The following is a 13539-nucleotide window of genomic DNA, read 5'->3' as shown; positions in this document are numbered from 1 at the left end:
TCCGGTGTCACTTTTTCATTCTAAATACTAATTTTGTTTACAAATAATCACGCGACATAATATCTCAAATTCCTAATTTTCGGCTTTAACAGGAAGTTAGAGTAAGGCCACGAAGAGTTTTCTCCCCCTGACTCCAGAGGGCGTGACGTAAACCGGAAGCACGTGTGTAATGGCGATGTAAACAAAACAGTTTCTACAAAAATTAAGAGAGAAAATGAGAGAAACGCCACTGTCAAATTGCGAAAAGGAGTTTATCCTTAGTGCCATAGCGGACAGGAAGGTATGGACTTTTTTGTAAATGAAAGACTAATGTATTCAATTGGTGATACGACGAATATAAGCTAAACTAAAAATTACATGAAAAATGTGATTGATAACAAAGTGAAAGTAGAGCCAAGTAATCTTTTATAACAACAAAATTTACTGCCATAGGGTTGACGTGTTTGACGTGTTGACTGACGTGTGACGGAGAAACAATTGGCCATAGGCGTAACTGCTCGTCTGTCCATTTATCAAATCTGCTTTCAAGATAATTTATTCAATAAAATCAACCCAATTTTCATCTTTTACATTTATGCCTTATTGCCTTAATTATATCAGAATCTTCTCTGCACTTTTAAATGGATTCAGCAATGGCCATTTTTGCTAGCTAGTAGATCTTAATTTTAGAGCTGAAAAGATCTAAAAATTGAACTCCCATTGTTTGGTAAAGAAAGTATTTTGACATCAGTATCCCAAGAGAATAAGACCAGTTTTATGTAAAAGCTGAGATGATCTAATGATTGAGTTTCTTTCTCTTTTAGAGACTAGATGGGCGTCAAACTTTTGATTACAGAAAGTTAAAGATATGTTTTGGAGTTGATACAGGTTGTTGTAGTGTAGAGTTAGGCCAGACCAGGTAAATATAACAGGAATGAAAATTAGAATGTTTATCAAATTATAACTTTTCTTTGTTGACTGTTGCTCATGTTGGAAATATGTACATGGAAATAGGGTTTTAAATAATCAACTCACTAGTAGTATGGTTGAAATAACTAGTAATTACTGATTATAGGCATAGTTATAGATAGAGACAAAGATAACAAATCATCGTCAATTTCGATTTATGTTAAAAACCCTTACCTATTTATTTATTGTATGAATGTTTTACAGTAGAAGTAAAATTCTATTAAAAAAAAATATCTATAATCAACGTTATAATAATTTTTATTCAAGGGTATTAACACAGGTATCATGTGAAGTGACAGAACCCAAACAGACACGACCAACTGATGGTATTTTATATATTAATGTAGAGTTATCTCCCATGGCTAGTCCCAGTTTTGAAGCTGGAAGGTTTGTTAAATTTCTAAATTTAAAGGTGCGAGAGAAAGTTCTGTTTAACTACCCACATTATAGTATCAAAGCACATCAATTGAATTATGGTTGATATATTACTTTTCTATTGTTTATTCATGATCATAATAATGACCATTAATTGTAAGAATTGCTAATGAGGCATTAATTACTGTAGATTAAGTGATGAAGGAGTAGAGTTGACGAGGTTACTAGAAAGATGTATTAAAGAATCACGCTGTCTTGATACAGAATCATTGTGTGTTGTAGCTGGACAAAAGGTAGGCTTGTGTTTCTATTGTATATTGAGTAGGTGTAGTAAGTCTTTAAACTGATATGTTATATTTGCACAACATCAAAATGTTAAGAGGAGGGTATAAATAAAAGACTCAAGTAGTAACAATATGAACCAAAACGAAACTCGAAATCTAGAATAATATCATCTGTAACATCTAATACTATGTTTTACAGAAAGTTTTAATTAGTATATTTTTCAATGTTGATTTTTGTAGGTGTGGCAGATTCGAGTTGATATCCATGTATTAAACCATGAAGGTAATATATTAGATTGTGCCAGTATAGCAGCCATTACAGCTCTCGTACATTTCAGACGACCTGATGTCACTGTATCAGGAGAGGACGTCACTATAGTAAGTTTATCTTGGTTTTGATGAATATTGTAATCTTGACACAAGGCGACTATGAAACAATAACTTTATTAACGATGATGGTTTTAGTATTCTATTCCTCTGATTGGTCAATCACTTGAGGGATTGTAAAAAGAGGTTTTCTGAAATTTCTATGTGTATCAGGGACACTGATAACTTCAATTTCCAACATTCCAATTTCTAACCAGACAACTGTGGTTCCTGCAATTTGACTAAATTTAGTGTTTAATGACGTCACTAATCGTGAAAGTCCATATGTGATACAAGCAGATTTCGGGATTAGTGACATCATCAAACACATAGTTTCAGAAGAATTGCAGGAACCACGAATCGATGCTATAAATGTTTTAATTGGTTTTATTTTTAATACTATCCAATCAGATTACTATATTTGCTGAAATTTGAGCTCTATTTTAGTTAACATTAAACAACATTTTTTGTAAACTTTTAATCTATGATTAATTTAAACTGTATGTTTTTTGGATGAATTTGAATCTAAGATTTCATTTTGCTACACTTTTTTTACCAGTTCAATTGGGTTATTAATTTGTGAACATTTTGTCGAATTGATTAATGTTTTCAGCATGCTCTAGAAGACAGAGATCCCATACCATTAAGTGTTCATCATATGCCTATCTGTGTTTCTTTCGCTTTTTATGATCAAGGGTAAGAAGTTATTTATTTAATTATTAATTTTTTAAACCAATTTTTTATGAATCTTGATTAAGTGACCCATGAATATATATGCAACAATTATAGGCACTGTATTTATGTCTCCACAAATTTATGTTCTCACAAATGTGCTGTGATGAAATTTGCAGCCCATAGAATTGAATAATTTTGCTCACACAACATTGATCCTTCAGTCCTTCTGGACTTCATTTGGAAATCTAGACGAAAGCTTCATATTTATTCATATTCATGAAAAAAGATTAACAAAATCCTACTGAACCAATTAAAGAAGAAGTCAAAGGTTATAAATGTAAATACACGTTTTTAAAGCGAAAATTGTTGATTGAACAATGCTATATTGTTTATAACAAGAAACACAGGGGAATATATTACTATATTAAATTGTGTTGAAACATTATGTACTTTGTTATTAAAGAAGTGTGTTATACCATAGACCATAATATATTCCCTTGTGCTTTTTGTTATATATGTGCTCTCAACTTCTAAGTGTCATTCAAAACTTACCAAGGTATATTTGTGTATAAAGCTCAGTTTCTCTACCAAAAAAGGGAAAGCTTGCCAAAATGGAGATGGCTATTGAAGATTATGAGGCACTGATCTAAGATCAGAGTTTATCTTCATTTGTATTACAGGAAATATTTACTGGTGGATCCGAAGTTGAGAGAAGAGAAGGTGATGGATGGAAAGATGGTAATAGGGATGAATAAACATCGTGAAATCTGTACCTTACAAATTACAGGAGATATGTTATTACTGAAGGAACAGGTATGGTAAAAAAAAAATTCCAGGTATCTAGCTGAAGTTTAGAGATTTCACTTTTGTAAACCGTGAATTTTCAGGTTAGCAAGCAAAGATTGAGCCACCACAGTTCTCCTTCACTAATCATTTTATTATCTATCTGCAGGTATTACGATGTTCTAATATAGCCGTGGTAAAAGTACAAGAAATAACTGAATTAATTTTATTAGCTGTAGACAATGATAAACGAGCCAGGTAAGATCTTACTGCTATCTTATTTATTCATTCGGATGATGTCAAGTTAATTGTGTATATACATATATATATATATATTGTGTATATATTTGTCTGGTATTGTTGAGTATTGATACATCATGCCTCAAATCATGACATGTCGCAGCACAGCGTATTCACTGATATATTGTGCCATCATTAAAAAAAAACATCAACCCGTTTTTACAGTTAAATTTTTATATAGCCACTTCAGTTAGGGTCTAAAAACAGCCCTGTTTAACTTTCATCAAATTAACCTTTTGACCTAACCTGATAAATACCACGTCATAAAATGCTAGCGCTGCAGAAGAGAGAAAATTGATTGGTTAAAGCAGACGTGGTCAAGTTAGGTCAGAAGAATAAATTTGACTGACTTGAAGTGGTTATATTAAAAATAAACGCTAATAAAAGACTGAATTATTGTCTAGATCCTATCAGAAAAATCTCACTTGATTGAAATATTTCATTATATACAGAAAAGAAGGAAAGAAATTTGGTTTTGCTGAATCTATAGAAAAAGAGAAAATAACATCACATCATACAGAGAGTATAGATATAGATCTAGATCAGTCAACATCTCAAACAGTAGAAAATGTAGATGTTGATTTACAACAGTATCCTTTATTATACTCTATTGTCTATATACCCTAGACCACACTCTACCCTATCCTAGACCACACCCTACCCTATCCTAGACCACACCCTAACTTACCCTAGAACAGTCGATTTCTCAAACAGTAGAAAATATAGATGTTGATTTACAACAGTATCCTTTATTATACACTATTGTCTATATACCCTAGACCACACAAACCCAATCCTAGACCACACCCTACCTCACCCTAGAACAGTCGATTTCTTAAACAGTTGAAAATATAGATGTTGATTTACAACAGTATCCTTTATTATACTCTATTGTCTATATACCCTATACCACACCCTACCCTATCCTAGACCACACATACCCAATCCTAGACCACACCCTACCCTATCCTAGACCACACCCTACCTCACCCTAGAACAGTCGATTTCTCAAACAGTAGAAAATATAGATGTTGATTTACAACAGTATCCTTTATTATACTCTATTGTCTATATACCCTAGACCACACTCTACCCTATCCTAGACCACACCCTACCCTATCCTAGACCACACCCTACCTCACCCTAGAACAGTCGATTTCTCAAACAGTAGAAAATAAAGATGTTTATTTACAACAGTATCCTTTATTATACTCTATTGTCTACATACCCTAGACCACACATACCCAATCCTAGACCACACCCTGCCCTATCCTAGACCACACCCTACCTCACCCTAGATTTGGATAAACAGTAGAAAATAAAGATGTTTATTTACAACAGTATCCTTTATTATACTCTATTGTCTACATACCCTAGACCACACATACCCAATCCTAGACCACACCCTACCCTATCCTAGACCACACCCTACCTCACCCTAGATTTGGATAAACAGTACAAAATATAGATGTTGATTTACAACAGTATCCTTTATTATACACCCTACCCTTATGGGAACAGTATGGCTCTGCTAATAAATAGTCCAGTCTGGGTTTGGCCCCCACACCAATCAGCCCAATGAGTCCATTCACCAAATAATTGATGGAAACGCCACTGCCCTACCCCCTTCGCTACCCTTAACCACACCCTAGAAAACATTCTTGTACACCTTATCATGTAAAACCATTCCAGACCTCATAGAGCTTGCCTCTTCCCTATCTCACCTCTATTCTAAGTTTAACTATTTCTATTTGAACCTTAACAGAAAGAAGATCTGATGAAAATGAAGAGGTCACAATACTAGTGAGTAGATTGTTATCTATATTATATATATATAATATTAATATCCAGGTCACCAAATATTACAAATCTGAATAGTTTTTAATTTAATTAAGGTGTATAAATGGGGAGACTAATGTTTTGCAGTTTTTGTAAGGGCCTAGTCTCTTAATTTTTCACTCTGTTACTGTGGACATTGAAAGAGAGTAGACTTCTGCCCATGTTGCATATGACAAGGCCTTTATGTATTTCAGGAGGAAGGTACAGGGGTCGTAGGTCAGGGTGGTAAAAATTCCTGGTTGATGGAAGATGATGATGAAGAGGGAGAGGAAATTAAACCAGAAACTCAGACAACAACAAAATCTAAGAAGAAAAAATTAAATAAAGAAGAAGGTATGAATTTTTGAAAATAAAATCATTATCTGATATTTGCTTCTTTTACTAAAATGAATGAAGAGTAGAGTTTGTAATATAATGAAATTCATCTACCTTTCGAATTTCTCAATCTCCAAATGTGTACTGGTTGGTGTTGGGTATAATATACACCCCTCGTGTACAATCCAATCGAATTGCTGCATCTACAACTTCAGCAATACAAGAACAGTGACTATTGCAGTCAAGGTATAAGTACAGTGGTGGAGCCAGGTTTGCGTCCAAGATTTCTAACCATCTTATGAGATTTTTGCCCGAAAAACTTGCTTTCGGGCTGCGAGGGGGGGGGGGGGGCAGTTTCCCCCTCTGTCCTAATAGCATGACAATGATATAATAATAATAATTATTATGTTTTATCTTAGATACAGCAGTGTATATAGACGACAGCGAAGAGGAAACTACGATAATTCTCGACCAATCAAATCTCGACGTTAGTCACAAGTAAGTATGTCATGTTTTACTTCTATATTCGCTTACTGAATAATACTTACTATTATGAATTAAACCTCCGATGTCTATATCGTTGAAAGATTTATGATAACTGCTCTGGAATATGCTTATGACTATTTCCACATTTCAGATTGAAAATTCCCTAGTGTAGAACCATATCTCCGTTAAATAATTTGTTCATTGTTTGAAATTTTGTATTTCAATATTTGTTTTGTAGAAAAGTAAAATCTGAAGAAACTGTAGATTTAACTTCACAAGTAAAAACATTAAAAGGAAAAAAGAAGAAAAAGAAATAATGTCTACCAGATTTGTGTAAATATTGTAATAAAAAATATAACTTTGCATCATTCAAATTGTTTGTTGTTATGATTCAAGATGCTAGTAGTACCGGTACCGCATATTTCCGAATATAATGCGCACCCCTTCCTCACCCCATCAAAATCTGGAAAAATCTATTTACCCATATATAATGTGCACCCCTTGTTGACGAAATTTGAGGTTGGAGATGGCATAAAGCAGACACCAAAATAGTGAGTGATAACAAGGTATATTCCACGTATAAACTCACTTCGACGGACATGAAAATTTTTCTCAAGAAATTCCACTTTCCATATTTGGAATGACTATGGCTTCACAACCCTACCATGTGTAGCAAGTGAAGCGGGCATTGCGCTAAGACTAGGAAGGTAGCTTTAAGCAGTCAAAGGCTCCTGAAGATTAAGGGTTTTTTGTAATTTACCTACACTCGCAGCAGTAAAATAATTAATACACAGAAACCTTGACTCATTACTCTTGCATTTTTCATTTCAAAATTTGATGCAAAACGTTCTGATGCACCACAGATTTTGCTCAAAATCAAACAAGTTAAAACCCCCTATGCTAAATGTAGCACATGTAAAGATTGAACAAGCAGGAGTATTTTTTTTTTCCCCCCTTCTACTTTTAGGAAGTGCATTATTTCAACAGAGTAAACTGCTGTTTATGCCCCTAATCCTCAGATCGAACATCAAGCCAACCAGATTGTTATTGTGGCCACTTATTTTAATCGAGACTGTGGCCTAAACAGACAATCCTCAAAACCTGAAGATTCAAAACTAAGCCAGACTGATCCAAGGAGTAAGAAACTTGCACTGGGGAATTATCTTTCGTTTTGGTTACTATCTAACACCATGACAAATGGAGTAAATGAAGGAAACTTTGCCATCAATACTAGCAAGCCTCGTCAATACTAGCAAGACTCGAGACCCACAGTTTAACAATCTCAGTAAAACTTTCCGGCCTACCAAGCAATCCTCACTAGGGAAAAATTAAAAAGAAATAGTTTAATCCTTTATACACTTTATTAAAAGGAATGCCATTTACAAAAGATAAAAATCTACACAGTACTTAGTTAACTAGTGATCCCACATTTACACATTAGAGGTCAAGAGGACAGTATAGGTACAGACTAAGAGGAGAGGAAACAACAGATGAGAAAGAGAGACGACAGACAACTAAAAGCATCTAACAGGTTTAGAGTGTAAACATGGGACCACTGTACACAATAGAAAATAAATTATGCGTTACATTTTTTAAAATCTACTCTCCGCGATAATTTATCCTCAAATTTATTTAAAAGAATTAAATAAAAACTTAATCTTTAAAATTAATAGTGCAATGATATTTACAGTGATTCTTGTGAATTATTTGCGTCACTGATTAGTATCTTGGTTTTCATTCACACACCTTTCAAAATACTGTCACTCACAACTCTCAGAAATTAACATGATCCTGATCAATTCTGACCAATATATATTGCACTATTACTAAAACAAATACTCGATAAAAACAAGGTGAATTAAAAAATGATATGAACTAAAAAACGTAATGTAACTCATGCAAGATTAAAAATGGATTAGTTCTATGATTCTGGACGTATTTTGTTGGTCGGCTATTGAAAGAACTGTGGTATTTTTAACGTGAAGTAGTTGGAGGATGAAATGTGGATTCTACATGAAAGATAAACTAGATGGTGGACTGAGAGATGAAACCTGTTGATATCTGAAATTAGAAAAAAGGTGAAAATGAAATTTAACGCTGATAATTTACTCCCAAAAGTTTGTATAAACCCTAAAGGACTAAACTTTTCTTTTTATTTGATAAAAATTGTAACCAGCACATTTTTGCACTGGAATTTATTTCATGCTGCCCTTACTTTCCAAATAGGAACCAAGACAAAACGGTGCCATGAGTAATTCGGTGCCATGAGTAATTCTGTTATCTTGGATCTTTTCATAGGGAACAAATGTCTGTTTAACCAACATTAGGCTACTTATTCTTATGAGGATTGTGTATCTCTAACTCTGACGTACAAGATGAGATCTAGTCAATAACCACCTCAATAAAAAAAAAAAATTTGTACTTACTTTGAAGACCTGTATTTTTCTCGGATGGCTTGTTGTGGATGATTGGGAGCGTTGATGAATGTCTGATACAATTCTTGTAAACAGTCGGAAAAATCACTAACTTCATATTTCGTCTCTTTAGCTAAACTTGATGGCTAAAAATATCAATTTCAAAAATCATTTCATATTTCTTGATGGTTGCTTCTCGAATACCGAAAATTCAACTCATAAATTCTAACCTAAAATTACTAACAGTATATGAACAAAGCTGTTAGATTTTCAAATGAAGTAAAGCTATGAAGTAAAGCTATACAGTAAAGCTCTAAGCTTATGTAGTGAATGCCATGCTCTGAGCAGTGAGGTAAACTTTGACAAACACTTACCCAAGGTTCATTGCCCATAGTAATATTAGCTAAACATAGTGATGCAGCAGCTATAGTACTAGATAAATATTTTAAATAGGGGTCAGCATCTACCAGGGTCAACTCAGACAAATACTGAAAAAAAAAAAAAAAAAAAAAATCTGTTAAATTCGGCCACAGCAAAATCAGATCACAATCATGGTTACATTTATCAGCTGATATTAGGGATTCTCAGGGTCACTTTTATGGTCCAATATAAATGAAGGGCATGCCCCACATGATATTTCATGAAAGATGTTCAAAATTATCAAGAATTTGATGAAAAGGGAAATATAAAAAGTGAACCCACCATGGACAAAGATTTAGTTGTATCATCACATTCAGCCATCTTGGCGTAAGTGTCAGTGAACCAATTAATAGTGGGTTGAGCTACGTCGAAATTCAAAACTTTCAAAATCAAATGTTCCATTCTTAAAACTTGTTTCTGTTCGTAGGTATCATCGGTGATATAAACAAACTCAGAAACCTCTGGTGGGTAAATTTCTTCGTATTTACTGAAAAATAAGTTTGAATCAGTCCCTAGAGTTATTTCAAACATCAATAGGATATGGATGTCCTTTTACAACTTCAAACCGACAATATGCAATGAAAAAATGATACACACTTAAAGAACTCTTATTGACCAATATCAAATTTTAAATGTTTTATCAATCAAACACAGTAGAGTAATACAACAAGCCACTGGATACAAATCTTATTAATCTATTGATGAATACTTACGATGCAATGAACATGCTTGCAGCACCAACTAATTGTAATTTCCCTCTAAGAACGGACATCTGAGATAAAAATCTATCAATATAATTTATAGATAAAAACAGGGTTTCACGATGAAGTTTATATTCTTCAGATACTTCAACCATCCAGTCGACTAAAATACTCCTCATAGAACTCGTAATATCAGGCTGTTTCTTCATATAACCAGGCTTAGAGCGATGGCGTAGCTACAAAGATAAAATTACATTCAGTTAATACACAAGATAATTTATTTTGAATTCACAGCAGGTTGTCTGCAGCGAAGTGACAAGACATTCATTTCGACTTGCAAATAATTTTTATAAAATATTAGGTTTCCCAAAGAGTTTAAATTTATGCCAATCTGCATAGAAATGGGTTGATATTTCAGTCCCTCCTGCAGAAACAAGAAAGTTTGTCATTCATCCACTTTAAAATAAAATCAATGTAATTTTATGTCCTACTTTTCTCCACTATATGGAGTAATATGAAAACCTGCATCCACTTTTATGGCTAGTAGTCAAAATCACTTAATGCCAAGTTAGATTGAATAGTTACCTCAGCTTCACGTAAATGATTATAAATATCCTCAGCATATTCTGGTACTGTTAAAATTATAGCTTCCCTGTCCAGTGGTTTCTTTTCTATCAATTCTTCAATTGTAACATCCAATACCATTGGAGAACCTGTAAATATGATATTTACTCTGGGTTAGATAAATCTATTTGAAGAAAAAAAAAACTAAAATCAAATGCTATGAATACCAGCAATAAAGAAACTATCAAAGTTAATTTAGTTATGAAAAATGATGCAATCTAAATGGGAAATATGTTTTAGTTTTCTTCCGAATTGCTTCAAAATTCAGGAAAACTCTAACCTGTTTCATGATCAACTTGGATTTCTTCCAAAGCTTGGAGGGGAAGTGAAGTGACATGTTCTGCGATGTTTGAGGTGGATTTTGGTTGAACGGAGGTGGTGGACGGCTTCACATTTTCATCCAAATATATTTTAAATCCTTGATCATTCAGGCCTCCAAAAGTCTTCTGTTTGGCAAAACTATTTTCATCTTGAGGTTCACATTGGTTGCTCTGAAATTAATCAAGATATTAAAAAGTTGGCTAGGGGTGCTATGAGACTGACTGTAGATTTGGCAGAAATTTAAGTCACATGTAATTGTTAAGTAAAGAAAAACAAGACACATTTCAATGTTAACATGTTCAACCATATCAATCAAGTTGAATGGTTAAAATTTTAAGGGTGGGTAGGGTCAGAAATATAAGTTACGAGACCAGATCTAAATTTTAGACCAGCCATGGGCATGAAATGATAAAATTCAAATTGGACAAAGGGTTCAGTCAATTTATTTTAATTTCTGTGCTTAGCAGGTCAAAATGAACAGATGTAACATGCTAAACATGTGAAAAAGTCTAAGAGAGACAACTTTTCATTCATGATTTGTCCGCATAATCGAATGGATCGAAGAAATAGTCGAAAATTATCGACAGGTGCCCGTTGAAAAATTCAAAAATTCTACTTCCGGAAATTTGAAAACTCACCTTGGCTGCTCTAGAAGGTTGAACTCTGATTTGGTTTGTGATGGTTCCAAGAGCTGCACGCTTGGGAACTGCTACATGTCCATTTTTAGCGGTTAAACCACCTTTTTTCACTCTGTGAACACCTTGATTTTCACTATCAACATCCTGAGCAATTTGAAACGAACTTCCATGAACCATCGACATTTTGAATGTTTACAGTTGAACTCGTTGCAAAGAAATAATGCAAACGAGCAAATAAATATAAAAGCCGACCAAAACTTTTAAAAGAATAAATAAAACAATGTCTTAGCTAAAATATCCAAGTGTTTGCTGGTAGTAGATTTGAGTCAGACCAGCTTGATAATCAACGCTCTGTCTGGAGGACTTGTTGGTGTTATGGATTCGTAGCTGTCGTCCTCTTGAATTAGCCGCTGTAGATCAAACCAACCAATTATATTGCTTTAATTTTAGTCACGTGATAAACAACCTCAATCTCAGTCGGTAGTTACTACTTTCTATACGGTACAGGTTTAAAATTTTCCCAATTCAAAATTTCTAGCTACAATTTTTTTATATTTGATACACTATTTTTCGGAATTAAAATTTCAATTTGGTTTTAAAATTTTTTAGAAATTTATTCTCTTAATTTTGAAAAATTGGCAAAACATTTTGAAAATCTATCCTGTACCGTATGATGGCAACTGGAGCATGAAGGGAATTTCGTTAGTGACGACATATACACAAGAAATATCTATTTGCACGTGCGTGTATTATTTCAGTGTGTATTTTTCGATTAAAATTCAGTAGTGTTTGTTGTTTTACGGCTGAGTGAATTAATCATTCAAATAAACAAACAGCTGATAATGATGACGAAATTCAATATAACACCTTCATTTAAAGTGCGCAACAGCCCCGATCAATGCAAGGCTGGTTGTCTTATTTTAGATTTGTAGCCTACAACTTTCACAAGGCTTTTTAGGCTCAGAAACTAATTTCACAAAAATAGCCATCGTTAAAAAGTCACACAGTGACTAATACATGTTATGTTTGGAAAAAAGTGTCTCAAGTTTTAGGTCGCAAAAAATTATGCATAGTTAGATCTATAGGCCAGTGGTCTAGGCCTATACATTTTATTAATTGGCTGGTCTACTGGTTATTTTAACAATATCAATCTCTTGTCTTGGTGTCTTGGTAGATGCTTCTTTTTTTAAGCCAATGATACATAAAGACATTAAAACTACCAAATATTAGTCAATGCATCTTGACATTTAATTTATTTTCAGCACTTTCTGATTGCTGTGCTTTCTTGAAGCATTTTTTAGGGACAAAAAGTCAAATACAGAAATTAATTTTGTACGAAGCCAGTGAATCCTCAGTAGTCCACTCTCCAAAAATAAGAAACAGAAACATGTGCGCTCATCTGTACAAAGTGTGACGCGCGTGAATCAATGATGGTTTATAAAGAGTTTGATAGTAAAAATATGTTCAGATATAAAAACCCTTCATCTCAGTCCGACCTCGGGGTAACATATGTGACAAAATTTCAAAAATTGTTCTCATTAATGAGAGTGGGATAAGATGAGATAATTAATTAGAGATGTTAATTAGATTTTAATTGATGCTTTGATGGATTTGATTATACTGTACATTCCTACTAGACGTTTCAATAGCTTTTAATATTTAAAGAGAAATCAAAATTGATAAGGCCTACCCCAAATCTTTTTTTGCATGATATGATAGGATTTAATTTTTTTTTAGACAGTTGGAAATTGCAAGAGAGGGCACACCCCCCTCACCCCCCCACTCGCAGCCCCGAAAGCAAGTTTTTCGAGCAAAAATCTCAAAACTAGGTTAGAAATACGGGTAATCTCAGACATTTCGCCTCTCTCGGACGCAAACCTGGCTCCGCCACTGGACATAGAACCAGCAACACATAGATAACTTTTGAGATGACCTCAGAGACCCCAATACATAACAATTCAACTAATAGGGTACAAGTCCTAAATACCCTTTGGGTGATGGGTCCTGAATGGGTCATTTGATTCTAAATTAGTTCTTTAGTGAGCGACAG

General features: G+C 33.8%; 2 protein-coding genes across 2 annotated transcripts; one reads left to right on the top strand and one right to left on the bottom strand.

Annotated features, from left to right (window-relative positions):
* Window positions 1-214: 214 nt before the first annotated feature.
* On the top strand, window positions 215-5917 carry LOTGIDRAFT_172374 (hypothetical protein; the record flags this gene model as incomplete). The annotated part of the gene is made up of 10 exons (XM_009049252.1): window positions 215-280; window positions 804-898; window positions 1216-1335; window positions 1514-1616; window positions 1848-1985; window positions 2587-2669; window positions 3329-3461; window positions 3601-3689; window positions 4184-4301; window positions 5765-5917. The coding sequence occupies 10 exons, from the start codon at window positions 215-217 to the stop codon at window positions 5915-5917; spliced, it is 1098 nt and encodes a 365-aa protein (XP_009047500.1).
* Window positions 5918-7710: 1793 nt separating this feature from the next.
* Window positions 7711-11890, bottom strand: LOTGIDRAFT_225111 (hypothetical protein). Its single transcript, XM_009049251.1, has 8 exons — window positions 11490-11890; window positions 10811-11021; window positions 10492-10619; window positions 9919-10142; window positions 9488-9692; window positions 9160-9273; window positions 8798-8931; window positions 7711-8432 (listed from the first exon to the last, which is right to left on the bottom strand). Exons 1-8 carry the CDS (start codon window positions 11670-11672, stop codon window positions 8381-8383), a joined length of 1251 nt encoding a protein of 416 aa, XP_009047499.1. The 5' UTR covers window positions 11673-11890; the 3' UTR covers window positions 7711-8380.
* Between the last annotated feature and the right edge of the window lie 1649 nt (window positions 11891-13539).

The sequence above is a fragment of the Lottia gigantea genome, assembly GCF_000327385.1.
Source record: "Lottia gigantea unplaced genomic scaffold LOTGIsca_132, whole genome shotgun sequence".
Lineage (NCBI taxonomy): Eukaryota > Metazoa > Mollusca > Gastropoda > Lottiidae > Lottia > Lottia gigantea.
The sequence above is the reverse complement of the archived record's forward strand: the minus strand, read 5'-3'. Positions and strand labels throughout refer to the sequence as shown.